We start from the raw sequence: 11,025 nt of genomic DNA, 5'->3' as shown, positions 1-11,025 counted from the left end.
GAGAGAAAGAGCGGAGAGAGAGCTAGTTGGCGGTCCAGGATAAATGGTCTATGGAATAGGGTAAGTATACAGCTCAGGTTATGAACAGAACATTTGAGAAAACAGGGTCTTAACGGAGAGGGAGTCTTAAAAGGGAGGTCCCACTGTATCTTTGACGAGGATTATTACAGAAAATGACTATCTTTGACGAGGATTATTACAGAAAATGACTATCTTTGACGAGGATTATTACAGAAAATGACTATCTCTGAAATTTCTTTCTCTCTTATGTGCATCATGCCTTCCGTCTGTCTCTTGTTTAAGGTGTCTTCCATTCAATAACCCGTGTCATCTAGCTGCAACACACATACTCTCACACAATTCTTAGTTTTCTTCTTTTTAATAAAGGTCCTGAGTAGTTGAACACATTGCACAATAACCTGAGTGGGTACCCAAAAGACATGCAGATATATGACATATAAATTGTAAAATTAATACACAAATTTACGTAGTCCAGTTCAACAGAGCTGAACATCTGATTAAAGCATTAAAAGTGCGGTTCGCATGGCAGACTTGCAACAAACTTTCAAGGGTTTTGTGTCGGAAGCAAGTCAGTTGATATTCGCTGCCTATGTGAACAGCGCTACTATTAGTTCTTCTTCTTCTTCAGTAGAGAACTGGGTTCTTGCGAACGTCTCAGAGTAGTTTTAGGGCACACACAGATAATTATGATAATTAAACATGATGATACAGACACCTAAAAATGTCAAATGAAAGAAACTTACAAACAGCCATGCATTATTATTATTTTTTCATTATATGCAATTTATATCGCGCACATATCTCAACCACGGATTCAAGGCGCAGGGATTTATTTATGCCGTGTGAGATGGAATTTTTTACACAATATATCACGCATTCACATCGGCCAGCAAACCTCAAGCCTATCTATCCAAAGTGCATTCTATCCAAAGAGTTCACAGTACATTGAAAAAAAATACATTTAGTGTGTCGGTGTGCAGGTTTGGTTCCTTTCCCATAACTCTGCTGGAATGGCAGTGTTGGCATTCAATTGGTCTGAATAAAATATGCTTCCATTTGACATAACAGACATCCACTGTGGGTTTTCTCAGTACTTGTTGGCAAAAGGATCTCCTCCAAGCATATCACTTAGAGCACTGGTGATTTCTTTCACAACGCTGAATCCCTGAAACAAAGAACTGATCAATTGTATATCACATCTTTTATAGCGCTTTGCCTCATTTGTGAAAGATTTTTTCGAATAAAAAAACAAGAAAGGTAAATTGTTGGAACGTTTATTATTTTTGGATAAGATTCTTTCGATCAATTAATGCTTCTTATTTGTTTTGTATGGTTCATTTGAATAGGTAAATAAATAAATTCCCATAATGAAATTAATAAAGAAATTGACAAAACATGAGCACCCCCTCATGCTTGAACAAAGGGGTGTTCTGAAACCGAGGAGAGAGTCTGCATGAAGTTGACTCTAAGAAATAAATCCCTCGCTGAACGTGGGGATCGAACCCATTACAATAGAGACAACTGGTTTCAACCGGTAGACAAAACTGGTTTCAAAGCCAGCACCGCTACCGACTGAGCTATCTCCCCACTATTTCAAGCAAGCATATAGATCTTTCTGTCAATGCTAAAACAGCCAGGTTCTAATAGGCATATCTCTGCCTGTAGTATACTTACCAGACGTGTTGATGCAGCCAGAAAACGCACGTAGCATCCTTGCAGAGTTGTCTCCTTTGTCTCAACTTCTAGAGGACTAAAGCTGCACGTAATATCTGTTCTTAGTTGCTGGCCTGAAAGATATACAGTGAGTGAATCAATAACAAAATGGGAGAAAGAAACACACCATAAACAGAAAGTATGCAGGAAGCAGGAGAGTATAATACTAATATCTAAATGGAAGTAATTAAATTACAAAAACAATCAAAATGTGTCTAAAAGAAGAAGAAGAAAACAGCACAAAACTGGAGTGCGTGTTGAAGAGAATTTATTGCAGAAAAGTTGCAACTGCAATTATTTACATTGCTTTATTTCAACAAGAAATGTGGAATCAGCAAAAGCATAGTGTGGCATCACTACCACAATCACTTTTGCAAAAGTTGTTTTCCAGAAATAACTCGGGATTTTTAAGCATTGTGGTCGAGTAAGAGTCCCTTTTACAATTAAGGACAAGCTTTCCAAAATGGGACGAAGCATACCCACTTCAGATCAGCTTTATCCTTTCCCAATCAGGACGAACAACTAACTCAGAAGCAGCGTCTCTCTACTTAGACTTAGAGGGTCTCAGGCCCCAAATTTCAATTTTAAAGGTGACCAAGGAACTTTAGAGGGTCCCAAGCCTTATTTGAAATTCAAAGGCCTTCAGAAAAGCATTATTAGTCATATTGGTTCTGCCATATCTGTAAATTCGCCTATGTACAGATATGGCAGAACATTTTCTCCTCTTCAAAATCCAGCAAAGTACAATGTATGTACATTTTTTCTCCACTTTGAATGGAAACTAGCACATGAGTGCTAGTAAAAATCAGTTCAGATAACGCAAGTTTAGTGCGTCCCAGGAACCGCTCTTTTTCAGGTTTAGAGCGTCATGGGACCCCCTTCAAGAACTTCTAGTACGTTTTTTAATCGAAAATTTCAAAAATAAATTTTCATTTGATTAATATACTTACTTAACTCACAACTCCCGCACTTGCGCAGTAGACCAAGGGGATGTAACCCTAGTGGACCATGTCATAGGTCATGAAGTTTTCATGCGGTTACCTCCCCTTTTTCCAGGGTCCGTACTTCAATGTCTAAGTAACAAACTGAAGTTAATGCTATATATATGTGAGTTGATGTAAGAATATGTAATTTAATCTTAGAATGTGTGGAGAACGCAGGGATGCACAGTTTTGGGATCCATAGCTGAGTACATTGTAATAGATGTGTCAATCCTACCTATAGTGAGGGGACGACTGTAGAGATGCTTCAGGTGTTGAATCAGGTGCTCAACATCTTTGCCTAGCACCACGCATGTTCCCAGCACCTGCAGGCATCAACAATAAACGTGACACCGGTATTCAGGGCTTGAAACGGTACACAGTAAAAATATAGAGAGAAAAAAAGAAATTTTGGTGTTGGAGAAAGTCAAACAGGGATGGCCAAATCGTCCGCCCGATCGCCAGGGGCGAGTACAAAATGCACCGGGCTAGAAGAAACCGCCTGGCAGCTCACCCGGCTGGTCAGGGAAAATTCTGATCAAATGGAAAACGTTTGCTTGTGCTATCGATTTTTAAAGCCATATAAAAACTGCAGATGCAAAATCATCGTCACGTTCTAGTGAAACAAAACCGAGCCTCCTGTGTGTGTCACCGCTGTTTTAATTGTGTAAAGAAATATATAACACTCATAATTTGTTGTGTGGTATGTACCGGGCCAGCGAAATTTCTGGCGGGCTAATGACTTTCTTGAAGTTATTCGGCCGGCTGGCAAGTTAAAATTTTGAGATTTGACCATCCCTTGTCAAAAGTGATGAAGCAAAGCAGAGGCACCGCCTACAGGAGGCTCTGAAGAAAAGCTCCCCAAAACACTTTCTTTTTATGACAGAAGCGAATCTAGTGCATTCTGGGCAGAATGTTGGGTGAAGAAGAGACAATTATATGGAAACAGGCTTCCTGCAGGTTGAAAATGTGCTTTTATTGGAAGAATAAGCCTAGGCATTTATCATTATTCACATGAGTGTTCAAAATGCTATGCAGTCGATGCAGAGATAAACACCAGAGATACGGTTTTGACAATTCTTCACAAATGTTCAAGCCAAAACACTGTAACACTCTTTGCAAAATGTGGAAAGAGAGAATGCTTCATGTCCTACAGGCTAAATATTTCGCCTCTTTGATGGACAAGATATGGGTTATATGATTTGAGTTTTACACCCTCACGGCTTTTGACGAGATACACAAGTGTATGCGTCTTTAGGTGGCATCCGCCATCTGCACTTATGGCAGAATGACCAAGATCTTTTACGTGCCATTGTGGTGACATGGGGGTGGGACATGGCTTCCGTCTCTGGGTCTGCACATAAAGTTGACCCGTGTCCGTCCAGGCCCGAATTCGAACCTGCGACCTTCCGATCACAAGTCCAGTGCTCTACCAACTGAGCTACCGGGCCCCCATCTGCGTGTTCATCTGTGTCTATTTATCTTTGCAAAATGTCCCACCTGGAAGCCTCTCATAGCATGTTGCAAAGTGTGGCAGGGAGTGTCCGACAGCTGCTGGTTGTCCCTGAACACCAGTTCATCATCCACGTACACCTCTATCAGACTGTGGTAGCTGCAACACACACAGAAAGAGAAATCAAAAGTAATGGCATGTGACACCAATTAAACCAAAAAATGTACTTCGCTAACATTTTCCCTGTGATATTTTCAGAGTGTGTTGAAACACACTGTGTGTTTCAAAAACAGAGTGTGGAAATTGAGAAATCTATTATCTACCAAACAGACTTTATAATACAGACTTGTTAATGATTTTGGGGGTCAATCGGTGTCTTATGTCTTTATAAGAGCTAAAAAACAAAGGGAAGTAAGAGCTCTTAACGTGGAAAACAATAATAAGTGAGAGTTATGCTGACTGACTGAGTCTCCTGGCACCCGAGAGAGTAACAAGCTTTGAAATGAACAAACCACTTTCATCCTGATCAAAATGAAGATATAAATTTAGTCTTGAGTCGAGCGTTTGAAAATGCCTGAGCCTGAAGGCGGGTGTAACTTACACCTCTTGGTATCAGTCTGCCTTAGAGATGAGGACGACAGTTGGCCAGATGGCCAGAATAGCCCGCTGCATTTTCCTGCAAAGAACGAAGGCGCATCTGCCGCGACGGTGCCTGAGCTAAACATTAGCAGGCACTGCTCACAGCCCGGTACACGGCACTGTCAACATCCCCGGTCCCTTCACCTCTCTTGCCACCATTCGCCCTACCCTTGGTCTCATGCCTGTATTTTTCTTCTGCATTCATGAGCTGAAGCTCCCACGTACACACATGTGTTTTTTTGCACGAGTGGGTTTTTACGTGTATGACAGTTTGTGAAATTAAACTTAGGGGTCCCAGGAACCTCAACAGGTAGAGTGCCGATGGGGAGACCTGACGTACATTCGTTAACTCACCTGTCAAATTATATAGCTCCTTGAGGGCCATTCTACCTGCGGTCATCTACGTTCGTTAACTCACCTGTCAACCTTCCATAGCTCCTTGAGAGCCATTCTACCTGCAGTCATCTACGTTCGTTAACTCACCTGTCAACCTTCCATAGCTCCTTGAGGGCCATTCTACCTGCGGTCATCCAGTCCAACAACACAAGACTGCTCCTGCTGCTCATATGCACCTTCTGTAACCAAGACAATAAGCGAAAAAAATTCAAAAAAAATCATTATCAACTGTTATCATATCGTCCTGGGAGGTTACCCTCATGGAAGTTTGGGCTGCTTTCACACTGGGGAAAGCGAGCTGCCACACAGTATACGGCGCTACCCAAATTTGTTTCTTTTCATGCATGCAGGCATTCATGCCCTGAAAGTTGGACCTGAGAATTAGATCCATTGCAGAATTTGGGGTTGGAACACGCACCAATAGCAAGTAACTGGTTTTAAAGTCAGCATCGGTGCCGACTGGGCTTTCTCTGTGCAATGTGTGTGTGTATGTTTGTGAGCATTTAGGTGAGCTAACTACAATGTTTGGTGTTTAAATCAAATGTACTGAATATCTCAAGTCAGGAAATATATTCAGGCATGGGAATTGTCCGCCGAAAGGCAAATTTCTACCGAATTGGTTTTTTGTTCCGCCGAAAAAGCAGAAGTTTCCGCCGAAAAAAAAATGGGGAGGCAAAAATGGTTCTATAAACTGAATTAAATGGCAAACTTGGAGCTAAGATGAATGACACCAAATTGCACCATTTGGGTTCTTTGGAGAGAAAAAAATTTCGGACCCCCCTAGTAAGGCTAGGTGCTTCGCGCCGTCGACTTTGTTATTACTTACACATTTTCAGCTTTTTTTTACAATTTTTAATTCCCATGCCTGATATATTCAGTGTCTCGCACATGGTTGCAATATTTTTGTCTTTCACAAATAATTACTCTCCACAAGTTAAAAACTCTCTCACCTGTGTCTGCTTGAATCGTGCATCAGCGAAGCAGACCACAGGGTCCCCCAGAACAGCCAGAAAGGCATCGTCACTGAGATTGTAGTTAAAATTCTGTTGGCTGACTGCACTGTGACCCTTACAGTGATACACCTGCACACGAGATTTTTTTTGCGTGAAGCGATATGAAAAGATTTAGTAAATCTGTCAGCCTGAAACTAAAAGATAGACACTGAAAACTTGGGGTCAGACAGCGACAGACTGAGAGAAATACAGACAGACAAGCAGACAGAGAAAGGAGGGACTCTTAACACAGAACAATTAAGGCGGAGACCAAAAATATACACAAGCAAACATTGCAACATACTGAGACCTTATTTTTCTCAGATGTTCTCTTCGCAGCTCAGTCAAACCTGCCCTGGCGACCACCTTTTGAAAACCACCACCTGTCCGCAACGACCTACCCGAAAGGGTCCCTGGCAAGTTCTCTTTAATGGGCGGTTCTGGTGAGGTTATGCCCCTTCTTTCTTTCGGCTGGTAACAGGCGGAACCTCGCGGCAAGATCACACGAGAAAGGACAAAAACCTGCATTGGTCCCAAATAGCATGTCGCTTTGGTAACAGTCCGTGTGTAAGTCGTGCATTTTATACGGTAAAAAGACAATGGTAACAGGCGGAACCTCGCGCCAAGATCACAGGAGTTGTCTCGCGTTATCACCCCAGAAGCGCTCATTGATATAAATTTCCATAACGACCACATGTCTATAACGATCCTTACGTGGTCGTCACGGACAGGTTTGACTGTAACAGTAAAATTTACCCCTGTTACAACACTCTCTCTTAAAGCCATATGTACTCGATGACTATACACGCTAATTGCTTTACCAACAGCTGGAGACATGCTAAATTAAGTTCCCTGCAAAATATTGTGGTCTAGGACCCCTTCAATGTTGAGATATGTTAATTTTCATTTTGATCTGGATCGTCCTATTTATAGATTTGGCAACACATGTAACGTTGATGCAAGGGAGAGAACTCCGTGTCGTTGTTGACATCCTCACTTTTTCAGAGGCTAGAACAAGCTGTAATGCATGTATTATGGTCCGCGCATGGTGACATATCGTCATTATATGGTCTTATGGTGCGTTTGACATCGATTGTGGGCAAACTACACTTTGTAAACACGGGAGTGCGTTAGTATGCCTTTAAGGCCTTACAGTTGCTTCAGACTTTCCTTTTAAACTTAAAACAGAGATACAGTGGAGCCCCCCTCCTCCTTTTTAAGACTCCCTCTCTTTTCAGACCCATGCAGTTTTCTCTGATCATCTCTTCATAAACCCTGTAATTGTACCCCCATTTAAATTTGTTTGTTTGTTTGCTTAACGCCCAGCCGACCACGAAGGGCCATATCAGGGCGGTGCTGCTTTGACATATAACGTGCGCCACACACAAGACAGAAGTCGCAGCACAGGCTTCATGTCTCACCCAGTCACATTATTCTGACACCGGACCAACCAGTCCTAGCATGCACTAACCCCATAATGCCAGACGCCAGGCGGAGCAGCCACTAGATTGCCAATTTTAAAGTCTTAGGTATGACCCGGCCGGGGTTCGAACCCACGACCTCCCGATCACGGGGCGGACGCCTTACCACTAGGCCAACCGTGCCGGTCCTCCCCATTTAAAGACTTCCCCTTTTTTAAGACATGATTTTCTCACTTTTTGTTAGGTCTTAAAAAGGAGGTTCCACAGTGTCCCTGTCATTTCTAAACTGAAACCGACCTTGGTGGATTCCTGACTGGTAACCAAGGCAACACATTTCTCCCCAATGTTGTAGTCAATGTCAATCATGTCTCCCCCCACCAAACCTCCTCCAAAGGTCAAAGGGTATATCCACCGACAAGACGAAGCACTTGCGTTTTCTGGTACCATCAAACGTAGCTGGAAGCATAAAATGGGTATATATGATACCAATACATGCAGTCTGGCAGTAACCTTAAAAGTACGTTTCTGCTGCTAATACATGTATGATGAAGTCACAGAGACGAACTTCATTCTTTAAATTCTTTGGCAGTTCTTGGGTGACATGCCACAACAAATTGTGTACTCGGATGAGTATTTTTGGGAAAGAAAAGGTTATAATATTTAAGAGCACGCTGCATAGCCAACCCATCAGACTAACGTGTTCGTCAAGATGACAGGATTAAGCTAGCCAGTGGCGAGCTGGTTGCTTTGCCTCGCATTGAAAAGCTTTGGTCATTAAAAGTTTTTTCTCTCTTTATTTGGTGTTTAACGCGAACGTCGTTTTCAACCACGAAGGTTATATCGCGACGGAGAAAGGGGGGGAGATGGGATAGAGCCACTTGTTAATTGTTTCTTGTTCACAAAAGCACTAATCAAAAAATTGCTCCAGGGGCTTGCAACGTAGTACAATATATTACCTTACTGGGAGAATGCAAGTTTCCAGTACAAAGGACTTAACATTTCTTACATACTGCTTGACTAAAATCTTTACAAACATTGACTATATTCTAAAAGGGGGTCCTAGTCTACCACACCACTTCAAAATCTAGACAGATCAAGTTATTTCCGAATCCTGTAATGTCTATTTCTGTGCTTATGCGACACACTACAATTCATCTTCAGGAACATAGAAGTCAGAAAAACTTACAGGGTAAGAATGTTGAAGGGAGACAACTTCACCCCTCTTGTATTTTGTTTCTCGTTTCATCTCTCGTGGATTGCTCACTTCTAGAGTTACTCTCCCCTTTCCCAGCCTTGGTTGCTTTTCTTCTCCATTTGACTCCATGGCCCTTTTCCTGTGAAGACAATGGAGTAAGAATATAATCAACATAACACGATCATATGACCATTGTAGAGTCAGTTATATAACTTTGTAAAGTCTAACATAATATATAAGCCAGTTCCATGTGATGTACTTTAAAAAAAATCAAGCCTCCTTAATTTATACAAATCCATTCAGCATGTATGAACAGCAATATCAACATCAAGGGTTGACTGATTTATTATAAATTATTTCTTATTACAGTACTGTATTTAAATTGTAATTATTTGATTACTGCAAAATTACTGTGGCACCTCCCTTGTAAGACCTAAAAAATCTGATAAAAATCAGGTCTTCTTCTTCTTCTGCGTTCGTGGGCTGAAACTCCCACGTGCACTCGTGGTTTGCACGAGTGGAATTTTACGTGCATGACTGTTTTTACCCCGCCATTTAGGCAGCCAAACGCCGCTTTCGGAGAAAGCATGCTGGGTATTTTCGTGTTTCTATAATCCACCGAACTCTGACATGGATTACAGGATCTTTTTCGTGCGCACTTGGTCTTGTGCTTGCGTGTAAAAACGGGGGTGTTCGGACACCGAGGAGAGTCTGCACACAAAGTTGACTCTGAGAAATAAATCTCTCGCCGAACGTGGGGACGAACTCACACCGACAGCGGCCAACTGGATACAAATCCAGCGCGCTACCGACTGCGCTACGTCTCCGCCCCTCAGGTCTTCAAAAGGAAGGAGTCTTAAAATGGGGGTAAATTTACACAGGTTATGACAAAAGTTCTGAGAAAACAGGGTCTTAAATGGAAGGGGGTAACCCAGTGTTAAACTGGGGGTTCTTCAGTATTAGGGGAGTTCCGACGGGCGCAGTGGCTTGGTGGTAAGACGTCGGCCTCCTAATCGGGAGGTCGTGAGTTCGAATCCCGGTCGCTGCCGCCTGGTGGGTAAAAAGTGGAGATTTTTCCAATCTCCCAGGTCAACTTATGTGCAGACCTGCTATAGTGACTTAACCCTCTTCGTGTGTACACGCAAGCACAAGACCAAGTGCGCACGGAAAAGATCCTGTAATCCATGTCGGAGTTCGGTGGGTTATGGAAACACGAAAATACCCAGCATGCCTACTCAATGAAAGCGGAGTGAAGCTGACTATATATGCTCTCAGAGTATAGTTTGGGGAACTCAAATGGGCAAACAAGCTCACATGTAACCAGAAAATTGGAACGCTGAAGAAGAAGAAGAAGGGGGGTTCCATTGTATCACAAATAAAACCTTACCCCATGCTTATAATATCAATAAAAGTTGAAACTGCCTGATATTCATTGGAGAAAGAGTCAGCCAAGCAGATGACGTTCAAAGATTTTGTTTTTGAAGTCAGGTGACCTGTAATCAGAATCAGAAGAGTGATCAGAATCCTGAAAACGAAGTGAACAGATTTTGTATGCAGAAAAACAAACAAATAAACAATCCAAACAAACAAAACCCCAAGCAAACAACCCTAACTCAACCCATTCACACTCCAACTGTTTGTTCAGCAAAGCATGAAAAAAGAGGACAATCATATCAATACATGCAATCAAATCTTTAATCTTTCATGTATAACAAAATGTATAAAATCCATTATGAGTTACACATGTTGCCAACCCAAACAGATGCACATGAGGGGAAAAAAACTACTGCACATTACAACAAAACAACTGTATAATAAAGTTACTAACTGTACCAAGAAAGACTAAGTACAATCTGTCCAGATAAAAAATTAAAATACAGGAAACCCGGTAATTAGCTAGTTTTGAGCTGAATAATCCAACCTGAATTATTTAACAAAACCAGATACTTTGCCATGAAATGATGAAGTTAGAGACACCTTCATCTCTTAGTGTAAAAGATCACGTACACCACCAAAGATTATATTATATATATAATACATAGCCTGTGTCTGCAGCACAATTTCAAAAAGGAAATAAAATATATACAAAATACGAACCTACTTTTTGGTCAGGCAACAGATTGCAGTCTTTTTAAGACCACTTAGCTGAGACAACGAAATCTGTCTGCAAATAAATAGTATGCAGTTCTGCGTTCGATCGACCTCACAGGTTCTC

At 41.7% G+C, this 11,025-nt stretch overlaps 1 protein-coding gene across 2 annotated transcripts; it reads right to left on the bottom strand.

Moving 5' to 3' along the window:
• Positions 1–448: 448 nt before the first annotated feature.
• LOC138978803 (uncharacterized) lies at positions 449–10,926 on the bottom strand. Of its 2 annotated transcripts, XM_070351590.1 has the most exons (10): positions 10,908–10,926; positions 10,198–10,303; positions 8,802–8,949; positions 7,913–8,071; positions 6,153–6,284; positions 5,290–5,381; positions 4,215–4,326; positions 2,953–3,040; positions 1,696–1,808; positions 449–1,186 (listed from the first exon to the last, which is right to left on the bottom strand). In XM_070351590.1, exons 2-10 carry the CDS (start codon positions 10,200–10,202, stop codon positions 1,109–1,111), a joined length of 927 nt encoding a protein of 308 aa, XP_070207691.1. In that variant the 5' UTR covers positions 10,203–10,303; positions 10,908–10,926; the 3' UTR covers positions 449–1,108. The 2 variants fall into 2 exon arrangements, with proteins under 2 accessions (XP_070207691.1, XP_070207692.1); XM_070351591.1 differs by lacking the exon at positions 10,908–10,926.
• Between the last annotated feature and the right edge of the window lie 99 nt (positions 10,927–11,025).

This window comes from Littorina saxatilis, linkage group LG10, assembly GCF_037325665.1.
Source record: "Littorina saxatilis isolate snail1 linkage group LG10, US_GU_Lsax_2.0, whole genome shotgun sequence".
Classification (NCBI taxonomy): Eukaryota; Metazoa; Mollusca; class Gastropoda; order Littorinimorpha; family Littorinidae; genus Littorina; species Littorina saxatilis.
The sequence above is the reverse complement of the archived record's forward strand: the minus strand, read 5'-3'. Positions and strand labels throughout refer to the sequence as shown.